Genomic DNA, 15399 nt, shown 5'->3' on the forward strand with positions numbered 1-15399 from the left:
GTAACATGATTAAATATCGAGGTTAAAAACACAGAAATAGGATCAAATTGGATCAGTAACTATACCATCAAAGCATCCGAAAAGAACTACACTGCTGGGATATTTGGTTACGATCAGACAAGGAATACCATGGATATTTTTAAACAAATGGCATATGATGGGCATCCGGCCTCCTGACTGTTTAGGTGAAGAAATTCTGCTATTATGGACAGGAGCCCAGTTCCTTTGTCCGTCACGGTCGAAGGAGCTTGCGCTGACCAATTTGCGGTTTGGTTTCGTAATTATACCCTTGGCGAGAAACATTATTCGCTCCGCATCAGTGCCCCTTTAACGTTCTTCCGTGGCCGTCTCTTTCCCAGGATAGGGCTCCCATTGAACATTCTGGGACGAAACTGGCGTAGGATTGTTGCAGGTAGACAGCCACTCACACTTGCACAGCCGAAACAGAGATTGGTGTTTGAGGGGAACCACTTGTCTGGCATTGTTTTAGACAGTAGCGAAGTCAAGGAGGCGACGGGTGCACTGTCTGTGTGCAAGCTCAAGGTGCCACTCAAGAGACTGCCAATTTCGCGTTCAAGACTGTCTCCTCTTGACGGACTGCAATCAATTTGAACTTACTGCAAGTCAACGTCAACAGCAACTTTAAGCTGTTCAGTTAACATTGTTTTCTATAGAATAAATGATGTCATATACTTTTGGTCTTCTATTAAAAAACATGGCAAAAAGTCAGATTTGCGTTTCTTTTTCTCCTCAATATATTTTAAAACATTACTTTAATCTCATTAACAGTTTTGTACATAGACGTCCATTAATTGATGTAAGGGATAAAAGGTTTCCGTGTTCTGTTTGACCTACAAAACTTTAAAGCACAGTGAAACGTCTTCCCAAATACAAAAGTGAATCTTCAGAGTTTCACACATGCGATTGATCTGAAATGACTTTTGGAGCATGATGTGATAAAGTTTTGTCGTCATTTATGGACGCAAGGTGGTCTAAAAGTGTTGAGGTAATTTTCAAAGTTTATTCACAATCTTTGATAGGTTTTATCTGGTTTTGAATGTGTGACTTGTGACAACATCGCGAGCCCAAAAAAAGGACGCTTTGTACAAAGGGTGTGTAGAAAAGTTTCAACAATTTCACATTAACATCAAAAACGTGATTTCCTTATCATTTGAATATATATAGTCTCTGTTTTCAGTTTCTGTGCAGAGTTTCAGTGTTGCTAATCCGTTGATAGTTGACACTGGAGGTACAAACTCCCCAGACTGCTTTTAGTCATTCAGTTAGTGTCTTCCGAACCCCATTCACTCTTTCATTCCTTCAGGCATGTCTGGAATACATTTGTGATGTAAAATCCGTTTATAATGTTTATGTTTTCAGTCATTGGAGATGGATTAGATCAGAGACCATAATATCTATTCGATGCATATGACTAATTCACGGGATTGTCTGTCCGTGACGCGATTATTTTCTGACATATTTCTGGAACATTCAAATGCATTGTCATTCTACACACGACCTGTAACATATATAACACAAAAGATAATGCAGGTCACCCAGGTCACGGTCACCTGCCCGCGTACACAGACATCTCACGAATAGGCTATGTACTAAAAACTCCATATCAGCGCATACTACATGCTGAGTTACTATGTTCATGTGTAAGGGGAGCTAACTTATGCTGCAAGGAGTTTGAGGGCGATAGCGACACACGAAGGACTGATATACTGCATTGTCATTGAGCAAGGGTTGGATACGGGTACCTCCACTGGTTGTGTAAGTATTAGATAGAACGACATTAGTTACATTAAACGTTACACTGGTTCATGAGTTGAGTGAGTTGCCTAGGTTTACTTGCAGTGTACTGTAAAACATGTTTTCCACCAGCAGGAGTGCGGAAACGTCAAAAAAATCCCAAAGATAACTTCAGTCGAATTTGCACAATGCACATTCTGGAAGGTGCTGGGGATAGCATGTCAAGGCCATTTGCTAAAATTATTAAATTAATATTTATTTCTGTATTATACTGTTCATATGTGCTTCAGAAAAGTAAATCACTTTTTGGCAATAACTTTCGTGAAATGGAAAATACAGCCATTTCTTTACGTCAACCAGGCACGCCCACCTTTTTTCATCCCGGTCAACGTCAGTGTCGTTGAATTATGGTGAAAAATTTTAAAACATCATTTTCATTTTCTTTGCAATAGTCATAACATCAAGGAATTTTCCTCACCTAAGTTTTATGGGGAATGAATTGAGGTGTGGAGAACTATCCTGAGCTACCATTATTATGCAAAACATTGGTGACGTGTGATCATCTGTTGTCAAACGGGGGTGACAAGCTCTCATGAAGAAAGTGAATTATCTGAAGAACGAACGAAGATTCAAGTATACATTTTGGACCCATACATGGGCGAAGCGAAGAATATTGAAAGGGGAGGATGGGGGTGGGGGGTTCAGCCATGTATAGATCGTGTACAAATGAAATATTCTTCACCAAGATATTGAACGCTAGATGCTTCTACCTTTTGGGGATGACCGTTTTTAATTTTTGTTACCACCATCGATATACAGAGACAGCGTAACATACCATCGATATACAGAGACAGCTTACCATACCATCGATATACAGAGACAGCGTAACATACCACTGATATACAGAGACAGCTTAAAATACCATCAATATACAGAGACAGCTTAACATACTGGAATACTACTGCTCAGAATCAGGACTACAACTGGATTTTAATACTTCAAAGATTATAGAAATGATGGAAAACTTGCACAGAATGAAAAATGGACTTATAAAGGACTACCTGTCAGAATCACCTATTACAAATACCTTGGACTTATCTTCTCATGGACGGGTATGGACAAAAGCATGTGACACTCTTGTAAAGCAAGCTAATAAGGCAAGCCTTGCAGTATACAGATTCCTACAGAAAAATAATGTAATGACATTTTCAACTGCATGTTTTACCAGTGCTCCTCAATGAAGCAGAAGTGTGGCGTCGCAAGTACTCAGCTTCAATTGAAAAAGTTCAGACAAACTACTTAAAACATTTTCTCAAGTTGGAAAATTTGCTTCAAATGAGGCAAGCCATGGTGGCACTGCAAGACATTTGATTTTTGTATCAAGACAAGTAAAGACCATCAAATACTGGGTAAAAGTTCTATGAATGACAACTGATCAGAGTTACCGAATGCTTAAATCTCTTGATAATATAGGAAAAAGAAACTGGACTTCTGATATTAAAGAAACTTTGATCAAGACAGGATTTTCAGATGTATGGATCTTGGTCTTGTGATAAACAGTATGATAATATAAACATATCGTCTAACAGTAAGCCACTATTAGATTGTTGATGTTTTTGGAGAACAACTGTCAGTTACTTTCCCTTTGCTTCAAGACCCCAGTGCTGTTAACAAGAACATTTCACAACTGTTCCATTTCTCTAAAAAGTTTTAATTGATCGTAAGATGTTTCTCAGGCAATGATCTGCAATCAGGAAGTGTTCAAAATGCTGGCAGGTGCTAGTCCACCATAAACAGTCTAGAAAACAGAAAGCAGAAACAAGGTTAGTTATAGTTTCAAGCTGAATATGAACTTGGAGATCAGATACTCTCATGTTAAATTTAATTAGTGTTTGAAATATGAGAAATATTTCACAGTAAACTCAAACACAAATTGATTGCTTACTTACAGACAAGAGATTTTAGAAGAATATTATCTCTCACAAACATCTCACCTCGTTAACACTAGGACTTTAGATTATTACCATGACTTTTATTCACTAAGCATTGAGATGACAAGAACACATGAAAAGATGAAATGTTAGGCACTGAAAGCATATCTGACTTCATGAAACAGAGCTCCAGATAAGCTGTGTATTTGCGTAAAATACGCTGTAGAAAAGTTGAAATATGCAATAAAAATAAATGCCAGCATTTGACAAAACACTACGTATTTACGTTTCCACTAAAATAACAATGCGCATTTACCCAATAAATCAAAGTCATGTTGTGTATCATATCAATTCAAGCTAGTCGTACATGGTCTTTACACCTCTAAATCGTTGTGACTGAAAAAAGTCTCACTAATTCTAACCACAAGTACATTCTGAAACAGACAGAAATAGAGTTTATCAACCTTTCACTGATTTGCCCATCTGTAAATTGCGGCTCAAATAGCTGTTTTCTTTCTGTAAACAAATTCATAATGGTTAGTAAGTCTGATTAAAAGCTTTCACATGCTCAAAATAAACTATCTAGTTTTTTACTCTTTACAAACAGAAAACAACTTTATTAGAGGACTGTTAGATGCATGAATAGACAAGTACAGTGTTTCACAATCAGAGTCAATCGCCACTGATATTTTTAATGAGCTTGTAACATTAACTATTCATGGTGGGGAACTGAAACAACACTATGGTTTTGAAAGTATGGATCACAATTATAGTGAAGTGTATCATCTTATAGCCATCTTTGTTTCTTGTTTTACACCAATATGGATTTAGAGTAAGGTACATATTATTTCTTTCAGCACATTTGGATAAAGCTGTATTAGGTATAATATGTCATTGTTGGGTGGAGTTTGTTGTATTCTATTGTTGAATAAAACAATGTTGCACCCATTAAAACTGAGACCTTGTACCTTGGTGGTTGAGTACAAAATATGGAATAGTTGCATCAAAATATTGGATCACTTCCAGGAACCGAAAATGGAATATTTATTTCAGTAACAGATGTGACTGATGGATGCATATGTGTTTTGTTTTACTACCTTTACAGCAGAGATGCCAACCCTCCAAAATTTATCTGACTCATCCTAAAATGCTTGTCAGTTCCACAATTCCGACTAAGTCAAATTCAACTTTTTTCAAAATATAACATAAATACAGTCTTACTTACTGGAGGGTTAGGATCAGTTTTGACTTTAAATAATGATAACTGACTAAATATAACATTTAATGAACATAAGATCTCAAACTGTTTACACAAGAAAGGAATCTTGAAGCTGACGAGGCTGCCTGATAATTTCCATGCACAGTATATTTTATTCACTTAACATTCACAAACACAGTTGCCGAAAACTGCAAACTCAAATTTGATGGAAATTGGAATTCATCGATTCTAGTACAAATCTAGGCGAAAAAAGGAATACATGAGTTAAGAGTTGGCCAGAAACAGATTGTGAATTTGAAACATCTGACTTTCAACACATTTCAGCTGCATGAGTTCATGAAAAGAGGAATAGTTTGAACTAACATTGTAATCATTTTCATCTGTGCATACATAAGTGCAAATACGTAATTTGAGGTGGGGTTATTAGAAGCGAGTCAATTGGGGATGAAACAAAACTGGTATACTGTGGCATAATGTGTATGAAGCATCCTTGATCTAGCAGTGATGTTCAACAATGACTGTAATTGTCTCTCTTTAGTCTCATCATGAGTGACAGCACTAACATCATCGAGTCTGTGAAGGAGTATTATGGGAAGAAACTGCAAACCAGTGATGACCTGAAGACAGGAGCCTGCATGACCCCATCCAAGCAGATGACAAAACCCATGAAGGAGGCGCTTAGTGCCGTGCATGATGAAGTACTCTCAAAGTAAGTGTAAGAGTAACTCTAGACTGTGCAGCGCATGATGAAGTACTCTCAAAGTAAGTGTAAGAGTAACTCTAGACTGCAGCACATGATGAAGTACTCTCAAAGTAAGTGTAAGAGGAACTCTAGACTGTGCAGTTCATGATGAAGTACTCTCAAAGTAAGTGTAAGAGTAACTCTAGACTGTGCAGCGCATGATGAAGTACTCTCAAAGTAAGTGTAAGAGTAACTCTAGACTGCAGCGCATGATGAAGTACTCTCAAAGTAAGTGTAAGAGTAACTCTAGACTGCAGCGCATGATGAAGTACTCTCAAAGTAAGTGTAAGAGTAACTCTAGACTGTGCAGCGCATGATGAAGTACTCTCAAAGTAAGTGTAAGAGTAACTCTAGACTGCAGCACATGATGAAGTACTCTCAAAGTAAGTGTAAGAGTAACTCTAGACTGTGCAGTTCATGATGAAGTACTCTCAAAGTAAGTGTAAGAGTAACTCTAGACTGTGCAGCGCATGATGAAGTACTCTCAAAGTAAGTGTAAGAGTAACTCTAGACTGTGCAGCGCATGATGAAGTACTCTCAAAGTAAGTGTAAGAGTAACTCTAGACTGCAGCGCATGATGAAGTATTCTCAAAGTAAGTGTAAGAGTAACTCTAGACCGTGCAGCGCATGATGAAGTAATCTCAAAGTAAGTGTAAGAGTAACTCTAGACTGTGCAGTGCATGATGAAGTACTCTCAAAGTAAGTGTAAAAGTGACTCTAGACTGTGCAGTGCATGATGAAGTACTCTGTAGATAAATGTAGATGTAAGTCAAGACAGTGCCATTTATGATGAAGTACTCTCAAAGTAAGTGTAAACATAAATCAAGACCATGCAGTGCATGATAAAGTACTCTGAGGGTAAGGGTAGATGTAAGTCAAAACTGCAGTGCATGATGAAGTACTTTCAAAGTATTTCTAGATATAGATGAGTATAGAATTAATCTCATGAAGAAGTATGGAATAAATAGGAACAATGCATTACAGTCAAAACTATAAGCAGCAGGGTTGATTAATAGAGTGTATTTTCATTCGCAAACCTCAAGTGAAAATATCAACTATGTATACCAATGGTGATATGTATAGGACATCAATATCGATAAGCAACTTTCAGAAAATGGCCTGTTCACTTACATTGGTTAGCGAGATATTAGGAAGGCGATTTTCGTTGATTCAAGGATCTTGGTTGCATTAAGGTGACATGTATACATAAGTGATCTGAAACATTCAGACAATTAATGTGTTGTTTTTTTGTTTGTTTTAACTGTAATCAGGAAAATATTCACATTTAAGAGAATTATTGTTTGTGTTTTGAGTGAGTTTACATTGTCATGGTGTCACAGAAATTATCATAAGTTATATTGTATGTGTAAATCTTTGCAATACATCTGTTTTTGTTGATCAGATTCTTGCTACAGTAATCTCCCCATGCTTTTGTCTAAAACTAGTAAACAGGTGTATGTAATGGGTGGGCAAACACATCACTCGTGATGTGCAGGGGGGTGGGGGTTACTTATGATGATTTGGGACCCATTTTGTTCTAGGGGAGAGTTTGTCACCAATTTTGCACTTGAAAACATTCAAATGTGTGGGAAGGGTCATTGGTATGAAACCGTATTCTAAGGTTTTAATGATAGTATGAAATACTGTAAACTTGTACCCTTGTCTCTCTGTACACAGATACTATGGCTGTGGGTTGGTCATACCAGAGAAGGTGGAAAGAGCATGTGTCCTTGACCTTGGTAGTGGAAGTGGACGTGACTGCTATGCCCTTAGTAAGCTCGTGGGACAAGAAGGGTCAGTAATCGGCCTTGACATGACAGATGAACAGGTGAGATGTCCATATGCTTGTAAGATAAGACACTGATGACCAGCAGTCCAGAGAAAATGCATATTTACATGAAATACACAAAATATATTACCGTTAGTGACTAATTTTGAGTTGCACATGTACCAGGGTATTGAGGCATCCCATGGATGATACTGTTACCTTGTCTGCTAGCTGACAAGATTAACCTCTTTGGTCATAAACGTTATAGTTTTACAACACCCTGTATAATTTTCCATCTAATTCAATGTGCATGTTTCTTTTCTGTTTTTTATTTCACGAACTATATATTAAAGAAGCTACACTTTCCTTGTCAGTAACTAAACATGTATGTTGTTGTTTATGCAGAATATTACACTAATATGAGAGGACTGAGTGACATCTGAGACAATGACAAATCTCCACAGAAAGTATGTAGAGCATCAAAACCTGTGAAAGTCCCGGGGTGGAATTCAGCAACCAATGCTTGCCATAAAAGGCGACTGTGCTTGTCATAAGAGGCGACTAATGGGATCGTGTGGTCAGGTTCGCCGACTTGGTTGACACATGTCATCCGTTCCCAATTGTGCAAATCAATGCTGATGTTGTTGATCACTGGATTGTCTGGTCCAGACTCGATTATTTGCAGACCGCCGCCGTATAGCTGTAATATTGCTGAGTGCAGCGTAAAACTAAATTCACTCACTCACAGCTAAAACTTGTATGGTATCATAAAAATTTGCCATTCAAAACAACATTACAACATAAAAAGGACTGTATATCACCAGCAGCTGAAGGCTTATCACCAAACAAGGGACCATGAGCACATATTTGAAGGATGACTTGTATGTTGAGAACACAAGTTTCCTGAACTCTTTAAGTCCACTTTTCTCATGACTTGGAACAAGCTTGTAGTGGTTTTGAAATTTAACTGAATAACAGACAAAATCAACCTTGTGAAAACTATTGTTAATGCAAACAAGCGTTCCAAAATTGTTTGTGTTTGATTGTGTGAGAAAACGTTAATCATACTGTGTAGGTGAGGTCAAAATACTGATTATTTACACTTAAATTACAGACTACCACTATATCGCTGGTATATTGCTGAGTGTGGCATAGAATTTAAGTCACTCACTCACTCACTCACTCACTCACTCACTTCAATTAATTGGACTAACACTTTTGTATATATACCTATATTTACTCATTGGTGGATATATACCAATATATACTTGTTGGTTGATCTATGTCCATATATACTGATTATTTATACACAACAGACTGCACTAAAGTGTGTTTAGCAATATAAATGCATGTGGTATCATTGTTTATCTCCTGCCAACAGCTGGAAGTAGCAAGGAAGTACATTGACTACCACACCCAGAAGTTTGGCTATTCTGTACCCAATGTGGAATTTGTCAAGGGCTACATTGAGAAAATCACTGAAGCTGGAGTGAAGGAAAACAGCATCGATATCATCATGTACGTATAGAGCCTTCACCTCAATAGTGTAGATGGCATCATGTGTGTATAGATCCTTGACATCAATAGTGTAGATATCTTCGTGTATGTATAGAGCCTTGACATCAATAGTGTAGATAACCTCACGTATATATAGAGCCTTGAGATTGATAGTGTAGATGTCATCATGTGTGTATAGAGCCTTGACATCAATAGTGTAGATAACATCATGTATGTATAGAGCCTTGACATCAATAGTGTAGATTGCATGGAGCCTTGACAAGGATAGTGCAGATGGCAGAAAGCCTTAACACAAATAGTGAAGATATCATCTCAGAGCCTTGGCACACACTTTGTAGATATCATCATGTAGGCATACAGCCTTAACACAGAGAGTGCATATTGGACCGAACCTTGACTCAGTCCAACAGTGTAGGTGTAATCTTAGAGACTTGGCACAAATTGTGTAGATAGCATTATGTTTGCACACAATCTTGACACAAATAGTGCAGGTATCACCTTAAAGCCTTTAAACAAGTACTGTAGGTATGATTTCAGAGCCTTGATTCAAACAGTGTTGATATCATCTTAGAGCCTTGACACAAATAGTGCTGGTATCATCTTAGAGCCTTGGTTCAAATAATGTTGATATCAACTTAGAGCCTTGACACAAATAGTGCAGGTATCATCTTAGAGCCTTGACACATATAGTGTGGGTATCATCTTAGAGCCTTGACAAATAGTGTTGATATCAGCTTAGAGCCTTGACACAAATAGTGCAGGTATCATCTTAGAGCCTTGACACATATAGTGTGGGTATCATCTTAGAGCCTTGATAAATAGTGTTGATATCAACTTAGAGCCTTGACACAAACAGTGCAGGTATCATCTTAGAGCCTTGACAAATAGTGTTGATATCAGCTTAGAGCCTTGACACAAATAGTGCAGGTATCATCTTAGAGCCTTGACTCATATAGTGTGGGTATCATCTTAGAGCCTGGACACAAATAGTGTGGTTGGGATAGTCTTAACAGAAATAATGTAGGTAACATCTTAGAGCCTTGACACAGTCCGTACATTTGGCATAGAACCTAGGCACTAGTAGAGTAGATTTGATCTTAGAGCCTTTGCACATAGTGATTTTGTGATTGGTGGTATTGAAGCTCTTGTGATGTCCCTACAGCTCCAACTGTGTCATCAACTTGTCTCCTGACAAGAAGGCAGTACTGAGGGAGGCGTACAAGGTTCTCAAGGTAGGTCTGGCCACCAGTAGGACTCTGCTTCACTCTGATTAGAGCTGAAGGCTATTAGCATCCACCCTTTTCCCTACTGCTTTGCCTTGCTCTGCCTTGTCACAACTGTACCCCAGTGGCTGAATATGGTAAGGGATTTATCTACATTTGGTCAGATGCCAGTATTTGCCCCAAAATAGGCAACAAATGTCAGTAAAATTCCTAATCAAAAATGATAATTCTTCACAACATACATGTTAACAGATTAAAGAGGAAGTTACCTCAATGTCACAGACCATTTTTAGCTAAAAAGTATTTGTTTTCCTTTACTTTATTTAAAATTCTGTGTCATACCTGAGGCACCGTCATTCCTACATATTCCCCGTAGTGTGACATCTTATTACTCGCCCATTGAAGATACTGCAGTGTAATATCTTTATGGTAATATTACACTAGTGTAATACCGCTTGACGTATGACGAAAAATGGTTTAAAGTTGTGACGTCACAATGCTAATGTCGTTGTCTCAATTTTATTAGACCTTGCTTGACTTGAAAGCTGAGAGTCTTCACACTGTAGGTAATTTTGCAGCAGTTTCTGTCAATTTATGCCGGCGAGTAATAAACAGAATTTATTTTATTAAACTCGTTAAAGATTTAGTATCAAACTCGCTTTTGCTCGTTTAAAACCAAATCATTAACTCGTTTAATAAAAATGGTATTACACAGAAGGTCGTTTAGTATCCTCTATATAACCACAACTATGTGAGAAAAGGAAAGAAATGATACCAGAGAAGGAGCAGAATGCATACTGTATGTTAGACATATACTACTTGTATTTAAAGCAGAAGAGTCACTAATTTAATCTGATTTCTGTGTAATGAAACGGTTTTGGTTCATTGCTTCGAACAATTTGATTGGTAGGAGGGCGGAGAACTGTACTTCAGTGATGTCTACTGTGACAGGGATCTGCCAGACTCAGCCAGGAAGCATGAGGTGCTCTGGGGTAGGTAGTCAGGCACCATGTGTCCCACTCAAGAAACATGTTAAATGGTTTGGTAGTCAGACACCAGGTGTTCCAGTCAAGGCATCAGGATCACTAGGGTAGGTAGTCAGGCACCAGGTGTCCCAGTCAAGACACCTGGTGCACTGGGTATGTAGTCAGGCAGTAGATGTCCCAGTCAAGACACCAGGTGCTACAGTCAAGACATCGGGTGCACTGGCATAGGTAGTCAGACACCATGTGCCCTAGTCAAGACACAAGATGCTGTTGGGTAGGTGGTCAAGAACCATGTTTTCCTGTTGACACCAAGTTCTCTTGGCTAGAGACACAAGATGCTGTTGGGTAGGTGGTCAAGAACCACGTGTCCCAGTCAAAACACCAGGTATTCTGAGGTAGGAATTATAGTCCATTAGGCTCAATAGTGGACCGATGAATTTCAATCCCCAAAGCTAATAAACATATAATACTCAGTGAAATGCATGATTAAAACATCAGACCAACTCTGTAATTTTTTTTTGTCAAAAAAGTTGTTTTACAAACAATCATTGAATTCACTATTTGTTACGAGGGAGGGATGCAAAGGGAGAATGGAGACGAGACGGCACAGTGCATGTAGATGACTCAATCACATTATCTGCATTTATGTACATGCTTCTTGAACCCCTGGCTGTCCCTTTCTCTGCACTCATCCCTTGTAACAAATAGTGATCTGTGTCAATGTTTTTAGCCAAATGAAGTATCCAGGATAGGTAGAATCAGACAAAATGTCTGGGTATATTTGTAATCAATCTACTGTAGATAGAACCATGTAGATGGAACCACTTGGTGAATATTCCTGATCTTATTACAGGCGAGTGTATCAGTGGTGCCCTCTGGTGGGAAGACCTGTTATCACTGGCCAAGGAGGTAGGGTTCAGCCAGCCACGGCTTGTGACCGCAACTCCAGTTCCTGTGGAGAGAGCAGATTTCAAACAGGTGTTAGGTGAGAATTTGTCCAATCGTTAGTGAACAATTAGTTTTCCAGCAAATGTTATTTGAAAATGATTCATGTCATTGTTAAAGATATGTCTATTCTCCTACTGGGGTAAATAAATCAACCCTTACAGGGGGGCATGTTAAGCCCAGTACTCAAGGATGCTACAGTTTGCAGTGTCCAATTGCTTCCCTTGGGCATGCCAGACACCAATAATGGTGTGTCTGAATCCCATTTAACTTCTAGTGTTATAGATTTTACTTCTAGTGTGAAAAGTCAGAAGCCTGTATCACTTTGGATTTCCTTCATTGAACATGAAGGAATACTTTTGGCATTGACCCATCCTACTGACTAAGGAACATGTTTCTTCTGGTGTGACATGAATGCATATGACTGTGAATTGCATACTAAGTTAAGTGTCTTCATCAGGTGATGCCCGCTTTGTGTCAGTGACATACCGACTGTTCAAGTTACCATCGGCCCTGCAACCTACTAGACAGGTTATCTACAATGGGGAGATTCCTGGCTATGAGGGAGAGCTCAAGTTTGATCACCAGCAAACATTCAAGGTAGGTGTGGGACACTGTCGTTGACATTAGCTACATTTTCTAACCTGTGAAAGTGTGCAGCAACTCAAAAATCAAAGTGTAACTTTTTGTAAAAATGATATTGTGGACATCTGTAAATTTTCAAACAATAGGCCACGTTGCTTCTGGGGAATGGACTGATTTTGTCTCACGTAAATGAGCTGTTGCACCAACCAGTTTTAATTTTGTTAAGATTGCCCTATATTGTCGAACATTGTCACCATGACAAGCAAGGTTATAGCATTGTTATCCCCCTGGCATGTAATGGCATGTAATGCAGGGGGATATAGTCATTGCCTTGTCTGTGTAAGACTAAGGTTGTGCCTTTTGCTATTTACAGATTTTTGGCATTTTTATTTTTCAGCCCTATCAGCCTTATAAATATTTGACGGTTGTCATTACCAGACATTGGCACATTTTTTCGCCACATCTAGGTGAATTGTTTTGATAGTACAATAATTTGATGCTGCATGAGTTTCCATTGACATTATAAAACCTAGTTAGGACACATGTAAACATCATGATGCCTGTCTGTGTGTCACAGAATGGAGAAGCAGTCAGTGTAGACAAGGAAATGTCCACCATCTTGTCTGTGTCACGGTTCAAGGACGAGTTCGACTTCCAACCAGTGTCATCAGGAAGTTCCTGCTGTGTCCCTGCAGTGGAAGTCGTACGTAACATACTGATCACCCATACCAATAAGCGCCCTCCACCAAATTCTGGAGGAGTCTTTAAGTTATCGTATAAGCACAATAAGACCTCTGAGAGTAGTTGGACCATGGTGTGTGGTACAAGAGAAGCAAATACCAGATTAAAGAAAGTTATAATATGAAAGCCTCCCTTGTATATTGTATATTTCGTTATTTTGTTCCATTCATTTAGCTTCTAATCATGCCCTTCATTACACATAGACATGTTCTAAAGGCTTTTGTGTGACTGACATTTATCTCCTGAATTTTCTTGAAGTTTGTGTTAATTAGTATTTATGATTCAGAAGAGGGACTGGTACTGTCACGATTGCAAACAGCAGTTGAGCACAAAATCCACAGATTTCTGATAGTGCTAGTTGATTGGAGAATGACATGTGGCTTTATAAGCATTTTTGTTCCTGATGAATCAGATTTATGTCATATCTACAGGGGCTGTGGGGTAGCCTAGTGGTTAACGTGTTCATTCTTCATGCCAAGGATCCAGGTTCCATTCCCAAATGAGCAGTTTATGAAGCTAACAAACTAATGTCCCCTGCCTAAGACGTTGCAGGAAAATTGCTAAAACCAGTGTAAAACTAAACTCACTCACTCGCACAAATTTACAACAGTCTCCGGCTCAGTATTTCCGTTTTGTCAGTGTTAGGAACATTCTTGGTGTCTCCTTGTGACAGGCAATGATACTGAAAGCATTCTTCCGGCACAGCACGAAGTTTGTACTGTGAGTTATTTGTCATAAGATACATGTATACTTTCATTATGTTTTCCAGAAAATTGACCCATTTGTGTACATGGCGCAGTTGGACTCCAAGGGAGAGTTACTTTCTCCTGCCTGCTGCGTGTCAACGACAGACAAGTGCTGCTAACCTGATCATTTCTGTCGCTAATCATAATCACACAAAAGTAACACATCATACTAAGACTTGTATTGATTTGTGATTTAAACACAAACTGATTTTCAAGCAATGAGATATAACATTGGGAGCAAAATGTCTGTTTAATTCCTGAAGTGAATTCCTGAAGCCCTATGTGAGAAACATAATTCTTTCCTAAGTTGATGGTTACCCAAAAGAGGACTTCAATTTATGATGAATCTTGTTGGTGTCTTTAGGATATGTCAAATCTTTTGTATGTGGGAACACCAGGGGTCCAGTAGACTTATGGCGCCAAGTCTCTGCAGATCTGCATCCCATGGTGAGACACATATGCATATGATCATAGATTCAAAATTCTACCCAATGTTGCCTCAGGTTTGTCTGTACCATTCACCAGCTTGTTGGTTTTGTGTAAATGTCTTAGACATGCAACACGTCCTCCTCCGATATCAAATGGCCATGATATAACTGGAATATTGTTCAGAATGACAATAAAACAAAACTTCCTTGTTTGGACATATGTGGCACAGGATGATGTTGAAAGCATATTGTGTGCATAGTGTCAGAAATGTCCCAGTTAAATCCACATGTTCCTGATGGCCAATATCACATGACATCTCACTCATTCACCGGAAACAAAACATAGCAATCACTTTGAGACTAAGTCAAACATTTCCATGGAAACAGAGAATATAATAAATCACAAAAAACTGTAAATAGCAAAAGGCACCACTTTAGGTTGTGATCTACCAAGTTTTGCAAAAGAATATTAAACAGTTTTTGAGTTATGCTCCGGAAACAAAATGATTACGTACGGACATTACATTCCAGGGGATAAAAAACATCAAGTCTCTGTGAGATGATTTGTCCTTTCAAATATGTGGGGGCTGGGGGGATAAGTCATACTTATGATGACTTGCTCATTTTGTTTGTTAGCATTTAGCAAAATTCATCAGAAGTAGTTCTGTACTCAACAGTTTATCAGTCATGTGACCTTGTTTATGATTTGTTTGATTTATTCAAATAAATATGCTTCTAAGAAATAAATTCATCAAGCGAATCATTTTGTATCAGAAGAGAAATCTTGTGTATCATATGGAAACTCAACAGGC

General features: G+C 38.4%; 1 protein-coding gene across 1 annotated transcript; it reads left to right on the forward strand.

The window, feature by feature from the left end:
• The first annotated feature begins 1537 nt into the window (after positions 1-1537).
• On the forward strand, positions 1538-15334 carry LOC137265160 (arsenite methyltransferase-like). Its single transcript, XM_067800484.1, has 10 exons — positions 1538-1776; positions 5444-5614; positions 7325-7475; positions 8797-8933; positions 10096-10165; positions 11067-11148; positions 11996-12127; positions 12548-12687; positions 13250-13375; positions 14183-15334. Exons 2-10 carry the CDS (start codon positions 5451-5453, stop codon positions 14276-14278), a joined length of 1098 nt encoding a protein of 365 aa, XP_067656585.1. The 5' UTR covers positions 1538-1776; positions 5444-5450; the 3' UTR covers positions 14279-15334.
• The last annotated feature ends 65 nt before the right edge of the window (positions 15335-15399 follow it).

Source organism: Haliotis asinina, chromosome 15, assembly GCF_037392515.1.
Source record: "Haliotis asinina isolate JCU_RB_2024 chromosome 15, JCU_Hal_asi_v2, whole genome shotgun sequence".
Taxonomy (NCBI): Eukaryota; Metazoa; Mollusca; class Gastropoda; order Lepetellida; family Haliotidae; genus Haliotis; species Haliotis asinina.